The sequence below is a fragment of the Castor canadensis genome, chromosome 10 (genome assembly GCF_047511655.1).
Source record: "Castor canadensis chromosome 10, mCasCan1.hap1v2, whole genome shotgun sequence".
Taxonomy (NCBI): Eukaryota; Metazoa; Chordata; class Mammalia; order Rodentia; family Castoridae; genus Castor; species Castor canadensis.
The window spans coordinates 124,234,787-124,250,058 of NC_133395.1; the positions used below are offsets into that span (position 1 = coordinate 124,234,787).

The 15,272-nt window shown below is 41.5% G+C and overlaps 1 protein-coding gene across 3 annotated transcripts in view; it reads right to left on the bottom strand.

The window, feature by feature from the left end:
• The window catches only part of Lrig1 (leucine rich repeats and immunoglobulin like domains 1), a 108,380-nt gene that overhangs the window by 62,847 nt on the left and 30,261 nt on the right, over positions 1–15,272 (bottom strand). For 2 of the 3 annotated variants that reach the window (XM_074044169.1, XM_074044171.1), the window contains exons 2-3: positions 9,600–9,671; positions 264–338 (exon numbers count right to left, since the gene is read on the bottom strand). In XM_074044169.1, the coding sequence (XP_073900270.1) occupies positions 264–338; positions 9,600–9,671 (147 nt within the window). The remainder of the gene's footprint in view (positions 1–263; positions 339–9,599; positions 9,672–15,272) is intronic. The other variant, XM_074044170.1, reaches the window with a different exon arrangement.

Here is a 15,272-nt window from a genome sequence, read left to right on the forward strand (position 1 = left end):
AAATCTAGTTCTATCTAGGCAATTAAAAAAAAAAAACAAAAACAAAACTATTTTCCCCCAAACTAGAGATGGGACAAAACGTTCAGCTTTTAATTCTACAAAACCCAAAACAAACCATTTGCCATGATCATTAGGTTACATAAAGAAAGGGCAATCTTCACCAGAAAGCACATGAACATAAGTCCTTCATGCCACCAAGTGTCAGCAAAATAACACTGTGGCCCTCCCCACTCAACCCAAGGCTCCCAGATGCCCATACTTACAGAAAGAGAGAGACAATGTGCATTGAGGCAGCACCCAGGGAAGGTATGACTGTCAACTCATTATTATTGAGGTATCTGTAACAACAAGAAATTAATCATGTAGAGCATTTAAGTTACTAATTTGAAATCACATACAAGTTAAAAAAAAAAAAAAAGAATTGCTCGTTAGTCATGGTAAGGCTATAATCTAAAGTTAGATAAAAGATATTTCTTAAGAGAGAAAAATCATGTGAGGTCACAAAAACATTTATTACAACCACTTTCATGAAAAAAACACCAAAGAGAAGCCTGTCCTATCTCCCACTAGCTTCCCATCGAGTTCAGAAATCAAGACTAACAGACAAGGAACAGAAAGAACCTGCCAAGAAGCAGGTTCAGGTGAAACGTGGTCTTATGGCTATCAACAGGAATGCTCTTGTGGTTGGGAAAGGATTTTTTTTTTGGGGGGGGGGGCGGGAGGCGGGGAGCAGAGAAACCATTCTATCCTGGTTTTTCCAGTTCTCTGCCCTTGCCAAAGGGCAACATGCACAAATAAGAGCTAGAAACCACTCACTCATGTGCCTGGCAGAGCTCTGAGGGACCAATTATTTCAATATGCCTGAGGGGGCTGGACTCAGAGACCCTCATCCATTTGAAGTGCCAGCTTCTCTGGACTCTGATGAAGCTCTAGATGGTCTTCCAGGGAAACAAATACCCGTGCTTTTGCACACAGACGTTTTGCAATTCCTCTGCAAACAAGATTTGCTCTCCAAGCTCCCTTCCCACTAGAACATTCTAAATCTGTATTTCCATCGTTAATATCTCTTAATGGAAGGGAAAGCCCAAGAACCAAAACAGAGCTTGCCTGGTCTGCCCCCAGAGGCTATGTAATCTGGCCTCCTTACATGGAGATGTATTTCCAAATTTGGGAAGGCAACCCAAAATCAGACTTGCAATGTGAGCCCAAAAAGCCATAAGAAAGCCAAAGCACAATGTTTGGGCTTTCTGCCGGGTGACAGGCTGGAAAGAAACTGCATCTGAGATTTGAAGTCACAGGGACAAAAGTGGGTTATCTTGTTCTCAGTTTTTTAAGGAAGGCACATCTTACACAGAGCATCTTATTACTGTTTAAAGACAAGGCCACTGAAATGACAGCTGTATTCAGACAAGTACACAGCTTGCATTTAGAATAATCTGGTTGTCTGCTATCTTTTACAGAAATGAATGATAGAGGTTAAAAAAAAAAAAAAGGCCCTGAATTATCCTATTTGCCTTCTTTGGTGCCAGAACCAGCGAAGGATGAAGCTTGGCAAATACTAAACTGTGGACATAGAATACCTGTTTGAATAGTTTCGTGGGTGGAATATCTGGCAGAGAGGAAGCAGATCCATATCATGTGGTGAATCTCTTCTCCACTTTAAGAGCCCTTGTTTGTGTGCTGAAATTGACAATTAATTACTTTAAAGGGCTCTTATCTGACTGCCCCTAAACAAGATTGTTTCTGTTTCATCTTTATCTCTTCCAACCCTGTCACGATCCATTTCCCATCACTGGTGTAGGGGTACTGGAAAACGCTCCACCAGTCTAATCTCAACCAATAAATCTCACATTGCCCATCGATTTACTCATTACTAGAAGGGACCCTCAGGTTTTATCAGAGGTAAAAAAAACCAAGATGAGGGATCTGCTGCCAATAAGGCAGGCTGCCTAAGGACTCTTCATTTCTTAAGATTTATTCTAAAACAGAGGATGGTAATAACAGCAGCAGGTAACATAGAGGAGGCTTACTATGTGCTAGGCACCTCTCTAAGAGCTTTTCAGTGCATTAACTCATCTTTAGATGATACCTAGAAGTAGGTACCAGGAACATTTTGGTGCACCAATGAAGCAACTAAAACACTGAAATATTCAGTAATTTGACCAAGGTCACCAGCAAGAGGCCCAGGGATTCAAGCCTCAAAGTGTAGGTTCTTAACTACTACCCTCATTTCTTTATAATTAGAGCAAAACTACATATGCTTTGTGTAATTTCATCATCACAACAACTTCACATCAGGTATCAGATACTATTACTATTACCTACATTACAGTAAGTTCTCTAAAGTCAGTCTAAGTAGTTAGCCTAAGGTTACATGACCAGCAGGGGACAGCCAAGGGGTGAACAAAGGATGACTGCAAAGCAGAGAAGAGAGACAAGCTAATAGGCCACCAGCACAGGGCTGGTAATCACCTAGGTAACAGTGAAGTTGTTTTCTGCCTGCCTATGATCTGACTTGATTTTGAACCTGAAACCAAGAATATGGACATCTCTGCAGAGGAACTCTGGCTGATGAGCCTTGTTTTGAGTCAATCCTACTGTACATATGACAAAATGCTCCATTCAACTTCACAGAAATAACTGAACAAGGAAAAGCAGCATAGTAACATTTCAATTCTCGACAGACCTATTAGAAAATGAAGTGTGCAAGGAGGTGGACCAGGGCTAAAGATTAACGGGGCATTGTAAGTCTCAATATGCAGCCCTGAGTCAAAAGGCTTGGTCAGAATTAGCAGGCGCTAATCTCAACAGGGCTGCCTGACTTATGAAAAGGACAGCTGAAGCCCAAAGGAGAGGAACTGTGCAGCTAACTTACTTTTAGATCACTTCTATTTAAGAAAGAAGTGCTGGTTCAATGTAAGTTGTTAGCTCCGATACTATTGGCTTCATTATTCCTTGTGTCCCCTGTTGAAATGAGAATGTGATCCTCAGAAGGCAAGAGAGGCCATACTTACTCTGAGCCGTAAAGAGTTTCTTGCCAAACTGAAATAGAGACTGGTCAAAAATAGCATCATTGGAGCATTGAGGGAAAGGCACTTGGGATGTTTAGCAAAGTCTCCATGAATACAGAAATTTCAGGGATTAATGATGGTGATGATGAAATCTTTTCACTATCTAGAGTTGTTCAATTTTCTGCCCCAAATACCCTCCAGCATACCTCCAATTTACTTTCCCCATTCCCCTCCCAAGTTTACTTTTACCCACAGTCGTGAAAATTTGAAGTGTCTGGCTTCTATAAACCTTTTCCTGATGATTCAGGACCAAGAAGTGCCTCGGATGCATCAGACCATGAATCATGGCCCAGCCCTGGAGTTGGAAGAGGTGTGAGTAAGGTCAATGAGCTGCATGGGCTGCCCAACCTCAGGGCACAATCTGGAGATGGGATGCTTCCCACTCAATCCTTAAGATCAGCTGGGACTTTCTAGCCCCTCATCTTTCTCCCTAAACTTCCAGTTATATGCTTCTTTTAAAGGATGTGTTATATTTTATAAGATGCAAAATTTAAAAAGGACATTTCACAGTACATCATCAGCAGTTATTATTTTAATCAAATTTGTCTTTTACAAACAATATAAAACCCACCCAAGGAGTAAATGGGGCTACAGTGATTTTTTTCTTGCAGTATTGTGATATAGGCACACAGTAAAAACTTCAAACCATTTCAAGACAGAACACAAGGAATATTTAGTGAAAAAGAAGGCTTTCTTACACTTCAGTCCCCTGTCCGCCTCCAAGAGAAAGCTCTTGCTGCTGCCTGTGAGATGTGCACAGTTTTGTTTTATGCAAATGAATGGGTATTATGCAGCCTGTTCTACACTGCTGTTTTCACCTCAGTAATCTATTTTGCTCTTCAGAAATCTTTTAACCAGCTGCAGAGTAGTCCACTGCTGGTATGAATGGTAAGAATTAGCCAATCCACCCTTGGTTGACAGAGTGGCTATTTTCAGTTGATTCCAGAGACATAGCTGCAATTAGTAATAGTCAAGCTGGGCAAAGGTTAGAACTTTGGTAGGTTTTGTTTCTTAAGAGGGAGAAAGCTATCAGTAGCAGGTAGGAGTGCAGGTTTTGGAGTCAGGGCCACTTAGTAACTTATTATGATTTAGCTAGTGGAGAATAACGTGTACTAAATAGTTGCTTTGGCAAGACTTTATGATACCTGATGACCAGGTAAAATTATTTTAGCATAATGACATAGGAAATACAGTTCTCCTTTGGCACCCATCTGGGTTGGTCCCAGGACCCCTGAAGATAGCAAAATTTGCTCAAGTCCTTATACAAAAATGTGTATTGTTTGCACAAAACTTCTACACATCCTCTTGTGCACTAAAAATCATCTCTGGAAGACTTAGAATACCTAATAAAATGGGCATGTGATGTAAATAATTGCTATATTGTATTGTTCAGGGACAAGAAAAAAATCAGTACATGTCAGTACAGACATAATTTTTTTCAGATATTTTTGATCTGAGGTTGGTTGAACTCACAGATGCTAACCTATAGATACGGGGAGACAACTCTAACTACTGACAGTTAATAATTATATATAACAATAACACTGAATGCTGACTATGTGCCAGACTCTGTCCCGAGCCTGAATGACAAGCCAACGAAGATACTAAATAATTACACTACCTCATAAAAAGAAACCAGGGCAAAGTCACAACCAGAGTAGAGATTTTTAGGAGGGGTTATACAGGTTGGTTTTAGAAACCAGATGGGCCTGGTTTTTCAACCTTACTTCCTCCCCTCACCAATCAAGTGCCTTCAGCATGCCATTTGACCTTGCTGTGGCTTACTTTCCTCCTTTGAGAAATACAAATACTACAAGTACCAGCCACAGAGGGTTTTGGCAGGACCAGCTGAAATAACTGAACTTGAGAATTTAGGCTATAGACAGATATATGGGAAATGCTTAACATGTGGTAATAATTCACAGCCAAAAAACAGTACCTCAAAACAACACCTTTCCTCAAACATACAACCATCACAACCACACTACACATGGATTTGGGGAGCCACAATTTGAGACAGAGCAGAGGGAGCCATAAATACCCATGGCAGGGCACTCACAAGGCTTCCTTGCTGCTCCAGGAACAGCTCAGGTCAGTGGCCCTGGGCAGCACAGGCAGCTCCGGCAGCAAGCACTCTTAACGCAGGCAGGGATAATGCGATCCAAGCACCGTTTTCAGAGGTCTGTATAAATAGCCCTCTCCTAAAGGAGCTTGGCATCCAGGGCTTGGGTGGAGGCCCTCCCTGGTGGGCTTTCCTTGGGACTGTGAGCAGTTAAGACTGTGTGGCTTGGAAGCAGCTGCTCAAGTGTCCCCGTGTCCTCCAGGGGCCTCCAAAGGGCTCATCTTCTCTTTCCAACCAGCCTGCAATGTTATGTGGTTCTCGGGCCTCCAAAATGAAACCACTGGTAAGCCATCACCCACTCCTCTGACAGCTTGTGGCTTAGAAGACTCTGCAGGGTCTGAGAGAGCTGACCACTCCTAGGAAACACTTGGGCTCAGTTAATTTGGTAGTAATGTTGTATCAACTGATTGTTTTTTTTCTTCCATATCCTTCCTTACCTCCACCTCTTCCCCCTCCTGATGACTTGTGTGTGTGTGTGTGTGTGTGTGTGTGTGTGTGTCCAGAATATATCACAATTCCCTTAAGGATTGCCCTGATTATCTATCAATGAAAAATTTTGCTGCTCTAGGCACCACGAATTTATCTCACCATTCACAAGGCAGGAAGCAACACCAGGGACAGGAGACAATCACAGTGGTAGGAGATTCAACCTTTTAGCACTCAAACATATGTTTCTAAACCCAATGTACAGTTCCAAAAGTTGCAGAAGGGAAGCAAATAATATTCAACAACTGGCCAAGACCCTGTTCGTCATGTTCAATTAATAACTACAAATACTACTATACTGTCATTGTCACAAAAGTAGGAAAGAGCTAAGTTGTCCAGGGACACAGACTCCAAACCAGAACTCAAATCCATGTCTGCTTCTAACAATATGAGCATTTCCCCTACTTTATTATCGTGTATCCATAAGATAGGATCTCTAGTGCTACAACTCCTGCATTCAGGAAGGCAGCATTGCCACAATGAGTACAGGTGGGGACACAGCCTGGTTCTGCCACTTACTACTTATGGGGCATAAGATCTTATGAAGCGTGGAGGAGAAGAAGACTATAAGCTGAAGTCAAGGGAGTGAAACTAAATGAAAGTTGAATGCCTGTCTGACCAAGGAACGAGAGTTACAGAGGCCAATGCTCTCGGGAGCATCTACCACAGCTCTGATTGACATGATAAAGAATATAGTAGCGCAATATTTTTTAAATATGTAAATGGATGCAAAACAAAACACATGGTGAACAAAATATCAAAAGTTTGAATCAAGACAGATCAGCAACAGCACTGTGTCAAGCCATTCTGGAATCTAAGATAAAAGAAAGAAAATCAGCAATACTGATCCTGTCTTAAGTGTTTATATTTTGCTCATTGTGGACAATTTTCTGCATTCATCTTTATTTTTTAATATCACATCAACACATCCATTATCCTGATGGGTGAGTTTTGGTGCCCTTATAACTTCTGTGTCTGGAGAAAGTATTTCACTAGCCACTCCCTAGTCCCAGCCCCATATGTGCATCTCAGTTGACCCAGGACAGCACCTGGCTCAGAGCAGATGCTCAAGTGTTAATTTTAATTTTGTCCAATTCAAAAAGAAACCACTAAGCTCTGAGACTGACACAGAATTTGAATTATTCTAACCACAAGCATCAAAGAGCCTGGATCAAGGAAAAACACTGGGTTATGAACCCAACTGGTTCCTGATAGACTGAGCTTATCATCTTGAGTGACTGTGATGGGCTCAAAATTCTTATGCTGTAGCTCTGACTTCCTCAGAGTGTGACTGTATTTTCAGATAAGGCTTTTAAAGAGGTGATTAGGGGGCCTGAGGAGGTAGCTTAGTAGTAGAGTACTTGTCTAGAATGTACAAAGCCCTGGGTTCAAGCCTCAGCACAGAAAAGAGAGAGAGGATACCAGGGATCCATGCCCACAGAGGAGAGGCCATGTGAAAACACAGCAAAAGGCAGCCATCTGCAAGCCAAGGAGAGAGGCCTCAGAAGAAACGTCCCCTACGGGCACCTTGGTCTTAGACTTCCAGCCTCCAGAACTCTAAGAAATAAATTTCAGTTGCTCAAGCTACCTAGCCTGTGCTATTTGTTCTTGAGGTCCGGGGAAAGCAACACAGTGCATCTCTTCCAACGTCCTTTCCCCTGCCACTGCCTTATTGACCCTTTGGGAAAATGAGGGTCCTGGACAAAGAATTTCCAAGGCCCCTTCCAACCTTGATGTTGCTTTAACTTTGGAAGTCTAAATGTTTTGTAATCAGACATGGAAATCACAAAAGCCAATTTGAAAAGTTTGGAGATAGGGGTAGAGAATGCAGATATTTTGCAAATTGTGCCAGTTGATGAGATTAGATTTTGTTTAGATAAGACACCAATAATGGAATCAAAGGATAACAACCAGGGACATATACCAGTGACTTATAACAAAAATGTGTAAAGAACTTATTTAATAATCTCTATCAAAAATATCTAATAATAATAGCACTGGGTGAATAGTTTATAGAGATCCATGGGTAGTTTTACATAAATATTAAAATAGGGCATTCAAAAATTTTAATTTATATAAAAAGTATTCTTAAATGTAAAGAAGAGGAGGTAAGGCAGATTAAAAAAAAAAAAACATAAAGAAGGCCAAGCATGGTGGTACATGCCTATAATCCCAGTGCTAGGAAGCTGAAAACATAAAGAAGGCCAAGCATGGTGGTACATGCCTATAATCCCAGTGCTAGGAAGCTGAGGCAGGAGGATTGGTTTGAAAGCCAGCCTGGACTACACAGCAAGAACACCTGTCCCCCTACCCCCCCAAAAAAGCTGTAATATACAGTTTGATCCTAAAATTATATGTAAGCAGGTAAGTGTGTACAATGGCTATGCCTGAATGAGAGTACTGGTGATTTTCATTAGTCCTCAAACCATTCCATAGCTGCCAATGTTTCTACACTATACCTACATGACACATGAGTTTCTGTAAAGTCCCTCTGGGGCCAAAATTCCTGATAACCCCAATATCCATGTCAAAAGAATTCTTTGCATTAAAAAGAAGAAAAGGTGGTACATACATGTGACTCCAGCTATGTGGGAGACTGTAGGAAGGAGAATCAAGAGCAGAGGTCAACACAAGGCAAAAACAAGACCTCATCCAAAAATAACTAAAGCAAAAAAAGGCCAATGGCATGGATGAAGAGGTGGAGTGCCTATAAAGCAAAGGCTCTCAGTTCAAACCCCAGTATCACCAAAAGAGGAGGAGAAGGAAGAAGAGGAGAAGACACTGAGACCTAGATTAAAGGATACTGAAAGTATTCTCATGGTCTAATACCTGACCCTTTTGGGGGATGAAAGGGAAAAAGTGAGTCCCTACTGTCCACTCTTCTGTCCCTGACTCCTACAAAACAGAAAGGGTGAGCTGGCACCAGGTACCACTGCTGAATAAGTGATCCTCATCCCTGGGAACTGAAAGTACCAACCCAGGTGTGTTACCCCAATTAGTCCACCAGGCCTCCTACAAGGAGGGCACTCTCCTACACACCTGGCTGGAAGCCATGATTTCCAGTAACTCTATAACTCTATGCCTACTGGATTGTAACATGCCCTGCACCGGCTGCCTAGGAACAAGAGAAGGGCTGCAGAAAAGGGGAAGTAAATAGATACTGCCTCGCTTTATCTATGGGGGTTAACATTCTAAGATCAATGGATGTCTGAAAGCACAGATAGTACCAACCTTACATATACTATGTTTTTCCCATATATATCTATTTTTAAAGTTTAATTTGTAAATCAGGCATAGTAAGAAATTAACCACAACAGCTAATAAAAACACAGCATTTGTACCAACATGCTATAATAAAAGTTACGAGAATGAGATCTCTCTCACTCAAAATATCTTACTGTACTTTCACCTTTTCACTTAAAGGAGCCACAGTATAGCTTCTCCTTACATATGCATATTTCTAGCATCACTGCTCTCCTGCTTTGGTAAAAATAGGTAAAATAGGAGTTACTGGAATACAAGCACTGCAGGACCATGACAGCACTATGATAACTGCAATGACTACTCAGTGACTAACAGGCAGGCAGCTTGTACAGCATGGATGCAGTGCACAAAGGGATGAATCCTGACCTGGGCAGAACGGTACAAGATTTTATCACACTACTTATAATAATTTAAAACACATGAATTTTTTATCTCTGGAATTTTTCATTTTGTGTTTTTTTGGACTGTGGCTGACCACAGGTAACTAATATATGGATAAGGGAACATTACAGCACTGTTTATCACTGATGGTGCATATGCAAGTGCAAAAGCTCTTTCCCACAAACTTACACTACCAATCTAGGAGAGTGAGAAGGCTGCAAAAGGAAAGGAGCTCTCCATCCCCCACTCCCCAGAGGTTTGGGGAAAGCACTTACACTTCCTGTAGATTCGGCAAGTCTTCAAAAACAGCAGGGTCAATCTCAGAGAGTTTATTGTAACTCAGGTTCCTGGTAAAGGGAGAGAAAAAATTATGCATCAATACATGACAATGCACCCAAGATTAAGGAATATCCCCCTTTAAAAAAAAAATCTCTCCCTATAATATCCTATCTCCTGCATTACTTTAAATAACATTAATACTGAAATTTACAACTATATCTCTCTTCTCCACTTGCATCCATAAACAAGGCACTCAGAGCAAGGCTGTGAAATTTTAAACCACTTGAAGTTGGCTAAACTCAAATGGATTACTACCTAGCAACTTTAAAAAAAAAAAATTCTAAGGTGAATCAGTTCTCTAGCTACACTGAAGTCTCCTGGTCCAAATGCTTTCTACAATATGAAGCCAATGCTGTTCTGTCATTTTTACATTCATGCCTTACTAAAGCATCAACATCAAGCAGCAGTAAAGAAAAAGAGAGGAAGGGCGTGTGGGCCCACCACTGTTAGTGGTTCTCCACCAGGAATGATTTCCCCACCCCCACCCCACCCCCTGGGGACATCTGGCAATGTGTGGAAGCACGTTTGGATGTCACACTGTGGTGGAAGGTGTGTTAACAGTGGGCTGGCTGGTAAAAGCCAAGGATGCTGTTAAACATCCTACTATGGCCAGGCGGAACCCCCAACATCCAGCTCTAAATGTCAGTACTAGCCAGAGATCGAGAACTCCTAGTCTAAACAAGAATTTAAGACTAAAAATTGCTCAGATGAAGTCAAAGTTCAAATGACAATTTAGGAAAAAAACCGAATACTAAAGATTCCGAATCATAAAGTTATTTATGAACACAGTATTCCTACCATCGGTGAATAAGTATCGGGAATCACAGTCACACAGAAGGGAGCCAGCTGTAGGAAATTCATGTTGGTGTCACCCACAGGCCGGGAAAGCCTCGTGTGAGCAGCCTTCTCCTGGTGACAGCACCAGTCTCCCTTGTTCAGAGCTGTGCCTCTTCCCCCTTCATCACCCGGCTCTAGTCTTAGAGGCAAAGAGCAGGCTGGGCAGTGTTCAGTCAGCTGAGGTTCTTTCCCAGCTTCAACCCAGCCCTGCTGAGTTTTTTTTCGGGAACAGAAGCCCATAGAAGGTGATCGAAGTGATCCCTAACTTCTCACTCTGCACTGTCCTGCTTCCTGCTGCCGAGTCTACCAAGCCCTGCATGAGCTGAAGAGGTTAACGTTTTTCATCTTAGCTATTAATTCCATTAACACTACTCCCAATTAACAGTATTACTAATCATTAATTTAAAGTCTGTTTCTTAGAGAGTCATGTAAGTGGCAACTGTCTTTTAACCTTACTCCAGAGACATTTCAATCAATACTAACCTAGAGCTGATAGCCATTTCACTGTGAACTCAAAGACATTCATCTAAATAAAAGTCACACTGCACTTGAAACTAATGGTCCATCTGTGTTCACGGCACAGCCTGAATTAAAAGCAATTTGTCCAGAGATTAAGTTACCATAAAGATTGAAGGTAGTAATTTTTAAACCACATGTAAAAGTCAAGTATGAGCTTGTCTGTGCTTGGGGGTATTTATTAATGGGTAGGTAAAAATCAACAGGTTAGACCTGGGGAAGACCTGGGGAAGAAAATGGACAAATCTGGAGTTTGCTACATCAGAAAAGGACCTGGAGAGGCAGATTTTCTTCTGTTTTCAACAGATTATCAAAAGATGGGGGAGGGGGGACTGTTTCTGGTGCTAAAGACACTGAGAGCTTACAAGACTGTAGCAGACCAACACAGGTATCAAGAGTGGTCAAGGTGCAGGCGATATTAGAGGAAGACTTTCAGAAACCACGAAGGCAAGAGGCTAGCAGGGCAAGAGAATCAGGCAAGTGGGGAATGAAGCCGACAGGGAGACCCATCTGCCTGCCCTCCTGAAGGGACATCCTCTCAGTTTTCCAGAGAAGCTCAAATCTGCATTCTTATAGGAAAGCTTTTAAATTCTTTTTTTTTTTTTTAAAGTAACTGAGGTCGAGCCAAACAAAACCTGTCTGCCAGTCACATATGCCTGAGGACTTCAATCTGGTGGCTGCTGTCTCGGGCTCCACACATGTCCAGGGGTCAAGCGGGGGTTCATACAGTGTCCTACAGTTAACTGATGGCTCCATTTTGAGCCATCTGAAATAAAATCGCTTCCCTCCTTCCCCTCAGCAAGTGTCCATACTCTTTAGTAACTTAGAATAAATTCATTTGAAGCCACACACCCACTGGTTTGCCTTCCCCTAAGGCTGCAGACAATGTATATCTGAATTTCAGAAATGCTGTGTAAATTCTGCTTCTTGGATCAAGCTACTTGAGCAAAGGGCCTTCCTCCAACTAGAACCATCCAGAAGCCAAAGACCATCAGGACTTAATGAGGGAGTGCCAGCAAGGAGCCACAGAAGTGAAAATACTTTAAGTGGAAACGTTGGCTCTCCAGCGGGTCAGCTGGATGTGGTGACTTTGGATTTAAGTGAACTAGAAAAGCTGCGGATCAACACACGAGCATCAAGGGACTGCCTAGAAAGGTCAATTGTCCTCTCAGTGCACCTACAGGCAAATAAGAAAGAGCGCTGAAAGTCATGTGCCTTGAACACTTTCTGCCTCTAGATACAGAGCTGCTCTAGCTTTTAAGCTTGAAAAGTCAGTGGTCAGAACAAGCTGCTGAGCTTCAAATACTTCACCAGGAAATGAAGACAATCATTTACTATATTCTCCCTGGTGAATAAAATAAGAAATAAAATCCTCACAGACACTTCCTCCTTAGCTCGTTTTTAGGGAGATAAAACTCCCAGCATTTTTTTTGTTGTGATAAAATGTACACAAAATAAAATTTATCATTTTGACCATTTTAAAGTGTGTTTGGTGGCACTATGTACATTCACACTGATCACCCACACAAAGAGCTTTCTCAACATCCCAACTAAGGCTCTGCACTCATTAATCAGAAGCTCCCCATTCTGGTCTGTCTCTGCCCCCAGCAACCACCACTCTGTCCTATCTCTAAAAACCTGACTACTCTACGAAACGCATGTAAGTAGAATCATAAAGTTATTTGCCCTTCTGTGTCTACCTTATTTTATTTAACACAATGCCTTCAAGCTTTATCCATGTTATGTGTATCAGAGTTTCATTTCTTTTGATGGCTGAATAATATTCTTTCTATAAACACACATTGTGTAACTATTCATCTGTGGACAGACATTTGGGCTGTTTTCTACTATGCTACTATGAACATCAGTATATTTTTTTCTCCAAATTAAAACAATTTTAAACAAAGGTTTTGTTTTGTTTTAACCACTGACTGCTATGCTTACTGACAACATTCAATGACAATTAAGGAAAAACACTCAGTCCAAGAAGTCAGCAGAAATAGGTGTCAATTGTCATGTCAGACCCCAAAGAACAGCCAAAGGGTTAAAGTAAAACCTTTAGTGAGGACTTTCCTCCAGGTGGCAGCTGACGGGCACACACATCTAAAGTATCTCACTTATTTTAGGAACACGATCGCCCCTTCCCAGGCCTGACATCTGAATGGGTCTTCAGTTAAAGGTTTCGGATTCTCCTGTCAAAACAATTCATCTGTCAGCAGGACAGATGCTGTCAAAAGCATTTCTGCACCTTTCAGTAGCAGAGAACTGGAGAGGAAAGAAACCTTAGGGAATTTAGTTCCTGCCAAATGCAGCTTTCATTAAACATTTTGTCAGCCATTGTCATAACACAAATTTTCCCTGTTCTTGCACAAAGGGTTCGCAGATCCTCAAACAATTGAGCCCAGCCATAGATATTCTTTCACCTAATCTGCTGAAAGATGACCGTGCGGCCCACCATTTGCAGCACACAAGAGGCACTGCTGCAGAAAACAGCTCGAGTTCTATCCAGGCGTGTCTGAAAAGCACGCTGTTTAACAGAGCACAACAACACTCTGCTCACTGAGCATGTCCCCTGACAAGACCCCCTGCCCAGAGCACACAGATTTTGAAGAGCTTAAATCTTTCAATAGCTGATAAATCCCTACCGCTATCTAAACTTAGTCACTACTGGTGTGGCTGTGTCCATTTAAACTACTTAATGTTACGTACAATTATGAATTCAGTTCCTTGGTCACACTAACCATATTTCAAGCATTCAGTAGACAAATGTGGCAGGTAGCTACTGCACTGCCTGATGCAGGTGGGGTGTTCCATCATCACTGAAATATCTATTAAACTGCACTAGATCTAAATCATATCAACAGATATTTCTAAATAACTAGGTATCAACAAATATTCCAAGTGAAGAAGAAAGTCGGATTCTAAAGCTAAACCTCTGGAGATAGTAGCACTTGCATAGCATACATGAGGCCCTGGGTTAGATTCCCAACACCACACAGAAAAACAATCAATAAATAAACAAATAAAATAGCACTGGTTGTGTAGCTCAGTGGCAGAGAGCTTGTTTAACATTCAGAAGGCCCTGGGTTCAATCCTCTGCACTGCAGAATAATAAAAATAATAATGATTATACCTCAATTTCCTAATAATTTGAGAGTTTTGGTGAAAAGTGTGGAGGATATGTACACTGATATTAACCTAAGTCCTTTAAGCACACAAAACTCTTGACCATCCTGAAACAGGAAAGGGCCTTTGAAAGCTCAAGTGCCTAGGAAGACAGTACTAATAAAATGACCCTTGGAGTGTAATTGTATAGGCTTAATCGGTATTTACATAGCCTATTTCCCAGTACTCAATTCTGGCAGGACTCCTGAACACCACAGTATTCTGCACAGCCTAAGCTTTCAAATGTTTGCTAAACTGAATAATACAGCTGGAAAAGAGGTAGAGGCAATCCAATCACCTAACTTCCCAGCACGAGTAGGCACCCTGGATGGCCCAGGAAATCTGTTTTTCAGGACACCATAGGCTCCAGCTACCCACCTCTTCCTCAACCTCAGAACTTGTACCATTTGCCACTATTAAAAAGGAAATCACCTGCTCAGAACCAGCTTGTAAAAGGACTGGTCCTTTCAAGATTTCCAGGGGTGTGAGTAAAGAAGAACATGTGACCTGCTAAAGTCATTTAATTCCTTCAGCTTTTAGGGCTGTTTCTGCTGCATTTTTACCTTCTGGGGAATTACATGTTGTACACATCAAGTTCCAATGAAATCACCATACTATGTTTCCAAGATCACGTTGTAAGGTATATGAGAAAAAGATTTTTTTTTTTCAATACTAGACCATCAGATGTCCTTACCTTCTTTTCTGTTGCAATGCTTTCTCCTCATTAACCAAAATCCACAACGACCTGATAATACACAATAAAGGCTTATACTAACAATAATGAAGGGACTGAAGTCATAACCCAAGTGGTACAGCACTTGCCTAGCATGCAAGAGGTTCGAATCCCCAGTACTGGGGGGAAAAAAAAAGATGACTTGCAACTTAAACTAGAACCATTCCTCTGATTCTCACTCAGGAGAAGGTGCATTCTTTTAAGTAAGCCATGTGAATGCATGTTCCCTGAACTGCAGTGGAACACTGTGGGAATAATGAAATGAAAAGTGACTGGGATCACAACACAATATATACAGCTCATTTTGTGAGCTTTTGATCAACTTCATTTCAGGAAGTCAGTAATGAGTCACAATTAT